Genomic DNA, 14,155 nt, shown 5'->3' on the forward strand with positions numbered 1-14,155 from the left:
ACCATTAACCCGGGTTTGAAGCCCTACACCTAAATTTGAATCCAAATTTGAAACGCTAAATATTATTTCAAACCCTAATTCAGACTTGAAACCCTACTTTGCATGACCTCATGGGTCAGTGTGACCTGCCGCATGTTTCACTGTCAATTTATTGATAGATATAATAAAAAGAAGTGTTATCTTTTATCTCTCGTCTCTCTTTGATCTTATATCTTTTTATCTTTATTTATTTATTTAAAAAAACATTCTTTATTGTTGAACTTTGAAAACAGGTCAATGCAACCCCTGCATCCTTTATCATATTTAAAAAAATACATAAAAAACTAATCTTAAAAAGTTAAGTTGTATGGTTTAATTTTTTTACTACATTTGAAAAAAATAATTTTTTTTTTTTTTTTTTTTATCCTTTAGTTTTTTTTTAGATTTGGAACACAACCTTTTTTCTTTAGTTTTACATTTTTAAAACTGCTCAATTTAACCCTATGCACATTTCATCAAAAATTGGTGTTTGAAAAATTTAAAAATAATAATACAAAATAAGTATTACCGTTTTATTGCATTTTTTAATTCTTGATTTTTAACTTTTCAAAATGCCTGATACATATTTTAGCATTGAAAAGGTTGTTTGAAAAATGTAAAAGTAACGAGGAAAAATCATAATAAAAGTAGTTTTATGTTTATGAGCAGAAACCTGTAAAGTCAGGAAGCAAACCGGCCATAACCCCGCCCCTCTACTGTCCCCGAAATAGACACTGCGCCCCCACCACCCCTTTCACGACACTACTGCCATCTAGAGGCGACTTGAAGGAGAGGTGGAACTAAACAAATTGTTCAATTGCCGCTGGAGGGCAGTCAGGCTGTAAATAAACGATTCGTACGCCAGAGAATTGGAAAAGAAACAGAGCGCGGCACATTCCTCTCCATTTCCTATTCTATGTTAATAGAAGACATTATTCAACACCGACCAAGCAGACATTCCATGAGTGATGATATACAGTAGAACAGCACTTGGGACTTTTAAGTTTATAGAACACGCCGCCTCACAGGCGATCTGGCCATTCATTTGGCCTACATCAATAGTCGTTGGTTATTGTACATGAAATGTGTCATTGTAATAAGTGACAAATACTGAATAACCGATTAAACACACAAACCAATCATGCCGCTTGCAGAACTGTTGTATAAATCCGAATCACAGCCGTGATGATACCCACGACACATCACTACCTCTCGTGTGATATTTCTTAATTTGCCACAATTAAGGGTCCCACAGATACCAAAAGTGTGGTGATGAATCTAAAACTGACATATAAAAAAAAAAAAGACTCAAACTTGTTTCATCCTCTTTTAATGGTTGTCGGTGATGCAAGTGAAACTATTTGGCGCAAACAATCTACTTTGCATTCGCTTGTGCACAAAAAGGACACCGACAGTGTCGGGGGGGGGGAGCGGGGTCAAAGGGAACGGGAGTGCGGTTGGCGGTTGCAGTTCAAAAGTCAGTCCACCACGAAGTGAAATGTGCACGCCGGCTCCTAAATCAAACGTCTACCTGAGATTCATCTTGACAAGTGTAGACTGTTTCAGTTTGATGCTACAGGTGCTTCAGTCATCTTTGCACTTCTACGAGCTACTAACCCCCCCACCTCTGCCGCTATACAAAAAAAACAACTAGAATTTGATCCTGCTTGTTGTGTACAAACCCTTCAAATGTCTTTAGTATTGCTTTTGCTACATTGAAAAAATAGAAAAATCACATCTGAACGGATGAGCAGTGGTGTGTGCGGGAAAGGAGGCTCCTCGCACTTGAGGCTTCATAGCGGTGGCCGTCCTCGCTTCCAGAAGGTACGAAGCAAAGACGTGGACCGGCGCCCCTTTCACACTGGCCATCCAAGCAGGGATTTTTCCGGCTCGTTGTCCTGCATCCGTGCGGCATGCAAGGAATCAAGCTGAACCACCCCTGTACACCGTCCCCATCCAAGCGGCCGTTTTCCCGGCTCGCTATCCGTCTTGAAAGGTACGGGGATAATCGGGGGGTGAAGTAGACCTCAAAATGTTACATCTTCCGACGTAGTATCAGAGGTGGACTGGCAGCTGTGTGAAAGGTAATAGCGGAAAACCTGGACTGCCCCTTCGTGTTAAAAGCCCTCTTACACACAGGCCAGCTTTATTTCCAATTCGCTATCCTGTGTGTAAGGTACCAGGTCGGGATGGAAGGGTTGGAGTCAACCGAGTCAACTTGTTGATTTCCGACAAGGAATGGCAGCTGTGTGAAAGGGAATAGGGGAAGAGACCGCCTCTGTGTGTTAAAGTTTTTGATGTCCTAGATTCTCGATGCTGAACACGTATATAATTATCTGAATGCGTGATTCCGCAATGGCAATGTGAACGCTCACTATGGACATGACAATGTCGTTTTCTCTGAAAGCCAGAGCCAAATAAACGCCGGCTCAACTAGCGGGCAGCTTGAAAGGGGGTTACAAGGGTTTCTCTGGATGTCCTTTTGGATTCCGCAGAGGCGCTGGGCCTCACTTATCCCCCGTGCGTCCTCAGCCCTTTTCTGCTGGGTCCGTCGCCGCTACGACGCGCCCCCGAGATTGCCCAGTTTCACGTGGCCTTGAAAGTGTGAGCCGAGCTTCTCAAGAGTTTTCAAGGGTTTAAGATTTATGGTATCAAAGGTGGACGGAAACTATGTGAAGAGAATAGCGGAACGCTGCGATCTAAGCCTTTTCTACCGATGTTGACCTGTGAATTTGTCAGCTGGAGAGTAGTGTGAAAGAGGCTTATGAGAGCTTTGAAGGCTTTAGAATTTGTCAGCTTCCGGCGAGGTGTAGCGCCGCTTGTGTGTGAGGACCAATACTCGCGACTCACTGGCCACGCTCCTTTTGTGTTGGAAGCAAATGTCGCTGTCAGATGCTAATGCTGACCACGCATCTAATTAACTGAATGCGCGAACCCACTGCGGCTATGTGAATATTTCAACATCCCGCTGTCCGAAGGCCAGAACCGAATAAATGCTGGTTTAATGGTTAAGCGGTGTGAAAGGGGTTTTTGAGAATTTCTCAGGTTTTCCTTTAGGATTCTGCAGAAGTGCTGGGCGTGGCCTGTCCCTCGTCCCTCTGAGCGTCCTGCTCCACCGCCGCCGCGCCCATCGCTGCTACTTCCTGCTCGCCGTACCCCCCTAAAGAAGCGTCCGGCGCGTCGAAGGACTCGCCCCCGAGATCGCTGAGTTTGATGTAGCCCTTACTGTTAGAGCGCTCCAGGCGGGGGCAACTGAAGCGCCTGCCCCGCTCGCTCTGGTGGCACGCCGTCACTGACAGGCTGCAGCGGCGCGCTGACCTGGGTGGGTCCGTGAGTGAGTTGAGGGACAGGCGTGAGCCCATTGCCCTGGCGACTGGGGACGGCGGGAACAACTGGGGGGGCTCAGCGGCGGGTACGTCCTCGCGCGGCGGGCTCGTCTTCACTCCGTCGCCCTGTGCTTCCTCGTGGTCGTTCGCCGCCTCGATGACCACGTCTTCCTCCGCCTCGCAGTTGTTGAGTTTAATGACCGGGAGGGTGAAGGCGTTTACCGAGGAGGTGACGATGGAGGTGGGGTCCCACTGACGGGGGCGAGGGGCCTCCTCACTGCCGTTACTGTAGTCCTTGTAGATGCTGTACACCGTGTCTGTGAAGGTCTGGACGTCCTTGGACCAGCTACGCGATGGACGCCGGAACACCTCGTCACTGCCCAGTCCGGCAGAAGAGGGCCAGGAGCTGCACCCCGCCGGGTGGCCCCCCGACGAACCCTCCGCGCTCTTGGACTGGGTGTAGTTGACCAAACCGTTGAGAGGAGAGTACTCCTTGGAGCGGACGCTGTGCAGGTCGATAACCGTGGAGTAGATGTCCCTCAGGTTGATGATTTTGGTTTTCTTATCACGATTCTCGTGAAGGACTGCGTTGGCGCAGATGAAGAGGAAAATCCCAATGCCCATCACCAGTGGTCCGAAGACTTTGAGGTTGTCCGAGTACAGGTAGTTGTCCAGGAAGTCGCACAGGAAGCCGCAGTGGGCAGGGGACGGGGCCATGTCGCCGCTGGTGGAGTGGCTCTGGTTCAGCAACTTGGGGGGATCTCGGTCCGCATCGGAGGACGCGTTGGGGCTTTGGGAGTAACTCATCCTGCCGTGGTGCACCCCAGTCCGTCGGCGCTCTTGGTACTGCTGCTGGTTCTGGCTGGGCCAGTACCCAAGCACAGCCATGGAGATGCCCACCATGAGGACAAAGAGCCCGACGGCCGCCACCAGGCCGGCGGGCGAGCACAGGTTAAGTTTGCCCTTCACCACCACCACGTCGTTCTTCTTCTTCTTCCTGGATTTCCGCTTCTTCTTGTTCTCGGCGCGGTTCTTGGAGCGCAGGGAGTCCTGGCGCCGGTTCATGCGCAGCAGGCCGCCCGTGGCGATCATGGCGGCGCTCGAGCAATAGGCTTGTCACTCAACCTGGAGGTGGGGCACAAGAGGCAGAACGTGAGGGTCCGCGCCGAGCAGATGGCAGACGCTTGCTATAAACCAGAGATTATACGCGTAATCCTGATTTATCACAGCGGATTTCTGGATTAGCAACTGGGGTTCCACCACCAGATGTTCAGAGGGAACCACTGCCACTGCGACAAAAGGCTTTCCAGTTTGCGTTATGTATTTAATACAGATTACCGCTTCATTTGTAAAATGTACAAAACAATTTTATTCTGACAGGTGTTTTGGGTTTAACTTCGATTGTGTTCCTCCTGCCAGGGGAGACCCACTGCACTGTAATATCACTTTTTGTTTTGTTTTGTTAAAAATAATTACAAGTAATACAGAGTAGTGCCTACATTGTGAAAATGGTTTGAGTATAAATTAACTTCCCAGGAGTACAGAACACTGGTTTGACATTCAAGTAACTGAATGGCCGTCACTCGCAAATTATGTTAATTTGTTTTCATTGGCCAACGGGGCCGTTACTATTGAGCCTCATGAAATCTGCCTGGCAACAATGAATCAAGTTAGTGTAAAACCTCATAAAAATAGCCGTACAATCCACCTGCGCATTACACACAGATGGGACCAAGGTGGGAAAACAAGACTACTGGGAAAAAAAGCTTTCCGATTTGTACTTTTATTTAATACAGCGTAGTGCTTCATTTGTAAAATAATTATGTAGAAAGTTAGCTTGATTCTTAGATGATTTTACGTGTGAAAAGAAGTTTAACAATCGCCCTTCCATTTTCAAAGTTCATCTTCGTGATTATAGTCCTGGGGGGGAAAAAATGCAGGCGATTGCGTGCCATGAATTCTGCCTAATAACAAGGGATTGGTCACTCGTAGAATATTTGTCATCTGTGAGGTTGCGAACATAAATTGAGTTGGAAGACAGTGACGGGCAATGCCACAAATTTCCTTATCGATACAAGTAGAGCAAAGACTGGTATCACCGATACCATACCGATATCAAAACTTAAAAATGTGTAAAAAAAAAAATGTGAAAGGAAGATGAATAATAGCCTTTTCATTTCAAATGATCATCTTTGTCATTACAATCCTGGGAAGCAATTCCATTCGTCTGTTATCGATGTATCGATTCAGTATTGATCCACCCTGCGCTATTAGCAGAAGCAGACAGTAGGTTGTGAACTTCTGATACCGTCGGCTCACCTTCTACTTGGTGGGGGGTGGGAATGCCTGATATTATGCGCCGTGAATTCTGCCTGGCAACAATTAACAACAAAAAAATATCATTTGACAGAGATTTAATGCAAATACATTGAATGCAAACGGATTTCCTTATCGATAAGGAAATCCGTTTGCTAAATAAAATGCTAAATAAGATAAATATGGCCCAACTGTACTTTGGCTGGCGGCACGGTGGATGACTGGTTAGAGCGTCAGCCTCACAGTTCTGAGGACCGGGGTTCAATCCCCGGCCCCGCCTGTGTGGAGTTTGCATGTTCTCCCCGTGCCTGCGTGGGTTTTCTCCGGGCACTCCGGTTTCCTCCCACATCCCAAAAATATGCATGAATTGGAGACTCTAAATTGCCCGTGGGTGTGACTGTGAGTGCAAATGGTTGTTTGTTTCTATGTGCCCTGCGATTGGCTGGCAACCAGTACAGGGCGTACCCCGCCTCCTGCCCGATGACAGCCGGGATAGGCTCCAGCACGCCCGCGACCCTTGTGAGGAGAAGCGGCTCAGAAAATGGATGGATGTACTTTGGCTGTGATTTTTTTTTTTTTTTGGGGGGGTGGGGGGGGGGGGGGGGGGTTCCCACTAGAAGGAGACTAGTTATCTTCTGTGACATTGAGTAGATAAGGCAAATTGGAGGAAAATGGTGGGTGATACCACAAATCTCCTGACCTCCCGCTACGATAAAACAGAGGCTGCTATGGTGATACTGATGTTAATACTTTCAAACCACAACGTGAATGAAATATAAACAACAGCCCTCCCATTTCACATGATCATCTACATCATAAGGGAGGCATTGATTCCATTTTGGTTCGACCAATAATATTGGAAGAAGGACAGACGGAAAGTAGGCTCTATTTTTCAACACACAAACAACCGACACAAAGTCAACAAGTTAGGCCTTTGGGAGCATTTTAAAAGCGTACACCTTGCAAAAATAGAACTGCTACCGATTATTTTGAGCTTCAGTGGGCGAGTCAACCCGGTCGGGTTTGACCTAGAGGCGGAAAACGCACCACTTCAGCTACATTACTCATCAAAAAAGCCAATCTGATGCCACTGGATCTGCGTCTCTGGGCCGGGCCTCTGCGCCGGCGAGAGGATGTGATGCGTCCAGACAGGAGGCCAGCGGGCGTGTTGAGCCCACCTACGCCCTCCCGCCCACAATCCTTCCCGCTCTCGGAGCGAATCAATTTCAGCGTCGGCGTGCCTCGAGATGACAGCCGCGCGCACACACACACGCACGCTGGTAGGACACTTCATTAGGTACACCCTTGCAATTAGACCACACACTCGTGTGTGTGTGTGTGTGTGTGTGAGGCCTATTCCGCAACACGTCTAGGCCACAATATTAGGTACACACGTACAATCTGATGCAACGTGTTCGAAAAAAGAAAAAGGCTTTACAATGGTAATAATGCTCACTTTCGATTGACATTTGTCACATAAAAGTGTTGGTTTGAAGCCAGCTAAGCGGGCTCATGAGAGGTTTCGCAACATGTCCTGATATCTTGGGCCACATGATTAGGCACAGCTGGACAATCATCAGAATCATCAGATTAGGAGCGTTAAATAGCAACTACGACGCCATATGATGCGCTCCAGTGAAAAGTAGCCATACAGGCTCACTTTGCATTGTTACAACCTTCCAACAAAATTGTTTAAATATGATATAAATATATAAAAAATCGTTTTTTCCTCAAAATTCCACGCAAAACACCTCATAATTAAATTCTTCTTCTTATTATTATTTTAGTAGTATATAAGTACGTATTTACAGTCCACCTGTGGTACATTTAGTTGACGGTACATGTTTTGGAAAGACACACACCTGTCCGCGGAGAGCGAAACTGTCTGAAGACACCTGAGGCTGTAGTTAGGCCGCAAAGGCTGTAAATACTTATACAAATATGATTTCTGAGATATTTCCCTGCCCCCAGAACTGTTCATGTCAGGGTGGGGTTTTGTGTATTAATTTTATTGACAATAATCATAATAATGCTATGGGGGGCTAGCAGTATTAATACTATTAGTTAGTACTATTAAATGAATTGTATTCATTTTAATAAATATGAAAGTGTTGGCAGCACTATTGGAAGCACGGGCGTCTACTACTGCTGAGAGGGGAAGAGGAACAACGAATGTAGGAGCAGTGTTGTTGTCTGCGGCACAGGAAGCGCAAGAGTGTGACGATAACCGTAGAACCATCGATGCCCAAAACCTATGATAACCATGAAGAAAAAAAAAAGGAAAGGGTAGTTCCATTTTCCCCCCCCAGTTCTGCGGTTATCATCACGCAGAAAAAGTGCGATGACAGCCATAGAACCGTACACCACTAAAGAAACATGCTGAAATGTAAAGACATAAAAATGTGAAGACATGTTTTATGTCTTTTATGTGTACAGCATGTGGAAAACCACTAGACCATGTTGACCGAATGACAAATGTGAACAATTTAGACAATATTTCTTCATATGAAAATCCAGATAAGTGGCGGTTCCATTAAAAAGTCCACAATTATGAAGATCAAACTGTTCAAAAGTCAATGTTCTTTTCAAATTTAAGTATTCCATTACTGGGAGAAAAAAATAGTAATGAATTTCAGTTGCTTTTGGAAATGTCCACGATTAGAATTTTGTTACATTTGAAAAACAGCCGCAAAAGTTCAGATTTTATTATTTTTTTCCACATGACTTCCTTTTTCGAAAGCCGCCACTTGTGATTGTCTCAAACGTGACATACTTTTCCAAATATGACCTTGAAGCGCCACCTTGTTGTGCAATCTATTAGTTTGTCTGAGATTTCAAAAAAGTTAGAATCTTACTTACACATTTGAACGCAAAAGAAAATTTACTTTTTAACAGTTTCATCTTTATAATTTTGGACCTTTTTTAACGGAACGGTTTGAAGCACTATTATCTAAATTGTGCACATTTGTCATTAGGTCAACATGGTATCATGTTTTCCACATGCTGTACATATTATATGTATAATGCAACAAACACATTTTTCAAATTATGCATTTACATTTGATCATGTTATTATCAGTTTATATGTATATATATATATATATATATATATATATATATATATAATGAATTCCAAAATAACGATCTCCAGTTTTAACCCACTCCAAGGGTTCTGTTGGTGCATTCATTCAAACTTAAGAAAAGGAATCAAAATGTGATCAAATGTAATTTGTTATGTTACTTTGCTAAAGTAAATGAAATAGTTACACTTGTATCACATTTTCAACAGGATTACTTGTAACTGTAACCAACTACATTTGCAAAGTCATCTTCCCAACACTGTGCATCAATCAAAATCGAATTTTAATATGCATATAAAAGCAAATTGTTCACATTTAACCTCATTAGCTGGTGCAGGGCTACTTAATGAAGTGTCTCATGCACACGTGTAGGGCTGTAATTACTGGATAACGGCCTTATCCGGTAATTACATTATAATAATTAGACTGGTGGTGGGCAAGGTGTTTATGTACTAATACATTTTCTTTTCATTTTTTTCATCATATTCATGCAGGAATCATCAAAGCGTGATGGTAGAGGGTTTTTTTATTACATTTTTTTTTTTTTTTTTTTTTTTTAGGTAGAGTGGGTTAGGAGATGGGGCATCATGAGTGGGTGTGGACCGTTTTGCGTTTCTGCCAAGCTGCTCAATTCGGTTCGGGTCTAAATGTTGGAAGATGATGAAGAGGAGGAGGAGGAGGGGCAGGAGGAGGGTGGGCGCTTTATTTTAGCGCAATGTTGCACGAGTAATGCTCTGTTGACATGACGGCACATCTGTTTCCCCTCTGTGAGAGTATGCGTATGTGTACTGTGTTGTATATAAATGTGTATGCGTTCGTGTGTGGGTGTGGGTGTGTGTAGCTGAAAATGTCCAGAACCGACGCACATGCAAGGAGGCTCCAAACACGGCCGAATTTGGGCACACAAGCCGTGGACAAAAATAAATAAATAAATCAATCAATAAAAGACACAATCACACGCGCCTCCTACACGCGCGTAATAATAAATGCACATAAGATCCATAAAAACAAAAAGTTCGGCTGCATCGCCCGGAACGGTGGTGCGTTCATGGTCTTCCCAAAATGCGGCACAAACACTTTAATCCAACAGGGTGCTCTTTTTAACTCATTCACTGCCAACCTTCCCAGTTAACATGGATATTTGACTTCTAAAGCCGTCAATGGCAGCGAATGTGTTAAACATGTAAATTCATTCATTGCAGCTGTACAGTAGATCAGGCTTACCTGCTTAGAAATTGGGGGCATCCTCAAAAGGAGGCATCGTCGTCGATGTGCGCCACTTTGGTGGCAGAGCTGCAAGCGAGAGAGAGAGAAAGAGAGAGAGAGAGAGAGCTCACAATGGATGCGCCTGAAGCTCAAAGGCGAAAGGAGCCGAAGCAAGCAGGCAGGGGCGGGCTGAGCAGGAGAGGAAGAGGAAGAGGGGAGGAAGAGGAAGAGGAAGAGGAAGAGGGGCTGCTCTACATGGTGCCCATTTGTCATCTTTGACTCAGATGCATGCTGGTTTGTAATAATCCAGAGCTGCACACTTAGCTCTCATCCAATGCGTGAGCCGCATCCATGTGTTTATCCTTTGTGGCGGTTGTATACTTTGTTTCACATCATAATGAGATATGATGGATTTCAATCTATGTTTCATTTTAGTTGCCACGTGTCTTTATTTGGATCATTATTTTTCCTTTGTTATTTTATATTATTTCAAATGTTATTGAAATATATTGCAACCTTTATTTTAATATTTTTATTATATCTTCATTAACTTATTTGGAATGAACCAGTTTATGTATTTATTGTATTTCAATATTAATGTATTTTATTGTCATTAAATTGTTCATGTATTTACTCATTTTCTTACAATTTTGATTTAATCATATTCATACATTTGTTAATGTATCTGCATATTTATGTTTATTTGTTCTTTTACATTTTCAAATCTTATTCATTTCTGTCTTCGATTATTTGCTTATACTGTATTGATGATTCATTTATTATTTGACTTTCCTCATCTCAAATTAACCACGTTTTGAAAGATTATAATTAGTTCATGTATCATTTTATTTGTATTTCTATTATCATGTATTCTTTGTAATTACATTTGAGTCCATTTCATGTACAATCCTCTGGGATTATGATGATGAAGTTATTTTTCTTGTAGTAGTAGCAGTAGTAGTAGTACAAGGGCCTCCTCCAATTGTTTATGACACTATGTACAGTATATTGTCTGTTATTATCTGTGAAAAGGCAGAATTCTCGTATGCAGCTCTCGTATTGGACCACCTCATCATCGTCATGTTCCGTCCTGACATGATCATTGTAGTTTACACTATTTCAAATCCATTGCGGTGGTTTTAAATATGTGATGTACGTGCAAGCATGTGTCGTACACAGTATTAGTCTTGGATAGTGTCGGTGAGTGTGAATACTGAGAGACGCTATTGTCATGATTGGCGGGTGGATGATGGAGTGCGGGAGGGGGGGGGGGGGCACAATGGAGCATTTAAATGACGTAAACAACATTGACTCTCCGCCGTATTTAACGCGTAGGAAGGTTTAAGGGGAATTGAGTGACAGACTCTAGCATGTATGAGTCAATAAAGGAAAAAAATAAAATAAATCAATACTCAGCACATTGCAACCGAGGAGCCAATCAACATCTCGTGTGATGATGACCACAGAACATGAAAGGGTTCCATGTTATCTTATCATCACACTTTTGCCATCAACGATCGCAAATGTCATAGTCGACTCCTTTTCCTGTTCTCTGCTTATTTATGGTTATCATAGCACTTTTGACTTCAATGGTCTCTGTCATTGATGGCAAATGTGTGATGATAATTTGATACTTGGGTAAAAAAAACAAAAAACATTTTCATGAAAAATCTAATACTTTTCCTTAAAAAATATTTTCTTGAGAAAAGTTTTTGTCCTTTTGTCGTTGCAAAAATAGATTCATTTTATTTGTTTTATTGACAAAAAATAGGAATCCCCCCCAAAACAAATCCCAAGAAATATATATAATTGTTTTTTTTTATTTTACAAATATGTGATTTAAAAAAATATTAATACAAAAACAATGTTATAGAAGAAATACTTTGTCCTTTTTTAAAAACAATTACATATAATGTATATATATTTACCAAAATGTGACTTTTCGCAAAAAAGAAAAAAAAGTTCACTTGACCCAAGAATTTAATATTTTTTTATTAAACTAGAGTTAAGATGTGCATGTAAAATAATTAAAATACCTCATTTAAAATCATACACGAATAAGATGTATAAATATATTATTTACATATGATTTGGCAAAAATGTGATGATAACCATAGAAGAGGAAAGGAGCGTATCATCATCCTTTTTCCATCAGAGACCGCTCTGACAGAAATACATAGAACACGTGTCAAAAGTGAAAATTATTCATAATGTTGCTTTCCCATTCCATTGTGCAGGTGTATAAGGGGTCACATGATGGGACATTGTGATTTCCTAGGAATGTTCTAGTCGTGATCATTTGGAAAATGTAAATGCTTGCGTGGAGATTTTCAGAAATAAAGAATTGCATATTTATATGAGTTTCCTACCTTGTTAAAATAATTGTTGATAATTATTGAGAAATCATTATGATCAGTGTCTTCACATACATTAGTATCAGTCGTTATTAAAAATAACTGAGTTAAAGGTAATTTGAGCTCATTTGTTATTTAAGAAGTGTGCATGAAACAGGCAGCCGTTTGCATGAATCACTACCCAAGAAGTACCACCTGACCTACAGTAATCCATACCCATCATGAATCATAAGGTGGCGATATATAACGGGACGTGGCTACTTTCTGCTTTCCGCTCCTTTCTCCCTGTAACCTAATTAGTGTCCCGTTCCATTTCCAGCAGCGCCCGCCTGCTCTCAGAGACGCATGGCTGACCCGCAGCCTCCCGTTTAGGAGGGCTTAAGAGGCCTTTTAGGGGGGCGAAGACTAAAAAAATGAACACAACCACATACAACAAAGATTTGGGTGGTGGGGGGCAGATTAAGACATTTTAGGGGGGCTTCGGACCCCCCAAAAATAGTCCTAGGAAAATAGGCCACTGTTGATGAGGTTACAAGAAAGAAACAAATATCTAATTCCTGAAAAATACATTTCATGTTATAATAATTGTTTTTAGTACTACTTATTTATAATTACAGATGTTTGATACCACTTTTCTTTTCCGACCAATACCAGTATGAGTATTCCCTCGAGTACCCACTGATACCAATACCAAGTACCGATACCAAGTGCAGCTATCACCAGTACTTTTGATACATCAAATTTCAATTAACACAATGATAATTGTTACCAGTCTTCTTTCTTTCTGATGCACAAGATGAGTCGCTGATGTGTCAACCCTTCGCAGTACAGCGCCAACTACTGGTGAGGAGGACTTAATGGTCAGGTTTTTTTTCCACCTTAAGGATCGGTGGCTGGTATTGCCAGCGTTCACGAGTACCCGATACCTGGAAATGAGCTGATACCTGGAATACATACTCACCAGTCCCTATTTACAATAATCATAATCATTTAACCATTTTTTTTTCAATGAAACCCCCACAAAAATATGTGTATGTAAAATTGTTTAACACGATCTATTTTGTGTAGCGTTTGTTGTCATTCGGGTCACGAGTGCGCAGATTCAAATCCCGAACCTCAGAACTGTGAGGAAGTCGCTCTAACGACTCATTCGCCGTGCTGCCCATGTGGGACCCCCCCCCCACCTCATTTGATGTTTGCTGTTTGTCCCTGAAGAGATGACCTATATTATGTAGAGATGAAAGAAGAATTTTTTTCCCCCCACCGCCGTCTTGGCAGCGAGGCGAGAATAATCTCAGATTGCGCAACTGTGGCCTCGCCGCACTCAAAGTAGAGAAAACAAAACAAAAATATGGCCACTGAGCTCCAGGGAATCCAAAAGTGGTGCTGATGAGGAGTCTAATTAGCCCGAGCAAACTCAGCTTTTACGGAAACGTCTCGCCAAAGTTGGATCTGCTCTCCTGCTCCATCTCCAAACCAAACTCCAAACTACGGACTCAGCCCCCAAACCTCTGGAGAGCGCTTCCCTACTAAAATCCAAGATCCTGCCTGCCTGGATTTTAAGCACCCATCTCGTCGCCAAAGCATACTTCACTAACACGTGTACACACACTCACCCTCAAGATGAATTTTAATCCCTCCATGTGGAGGCAATGATAAATGCTTGATAAATGGAGGAAATGTGGGGATAACGCTCGAGTCAAGATGACATTACATACATACAGTAATGTTTACATTCACTGTGGTTACCGCTAGCCCTAAAGGCCACTACGTGGCGGACATTTGAGGCAAACAAATTAATAAAAAAATAAGATACCTGAAACACGGAGTCAATGTTGTTTATGCAGCGCGAGAA

At 42.7% G+C, this 14,155-nt stretch overlaps 1 protein-coding gene across 1 annotated transcript; it reads right to left on the reverse strand.

The window, feature by feature from the left end:
* Positions 1-1,347: 1,347 nt before the first annotated feature.
* On the reverse strand, positions 1,348-10,048 carry LOC133411800 (transmembrane protein 200C-like). The gene is made up of 2 exons (XM_061694491.1): positions 9,965-10,048; positions 1,348-4,469 (listed from the first exon to the last, which is right to left on the reverse strand). Exon 2 carries the CDS (start codon positions 4,434-4,436, stop codon positions 3,072-3,074), a length of 1,365 nt encoding a protein of 454 aa, XP_061550475.1. The 5' UTR covers positions 4,437-4,469; positions 9,965-10,048; the 3' UTR covers positions 1,348-3,071.
* Positions 10,049-14,155: the final 4,107 nt, after the last annotated feature.

The sequence above is a fragment of the Phycodurus eques genome, chromosome 13, assembly GCF_024500275.1.
Source record: "Phycodurus eques isolate BA_2022a chromosome 13, UOR_Pequ_1.1, whole genome shotgun sequence".
Classification (NCBI taxonomy): Eukaryota; Metazoa; Chordata; class Actinopteri; order Syngnathiformes; family Syngnathidae; genus Phycodurus; species Phycodurus eques.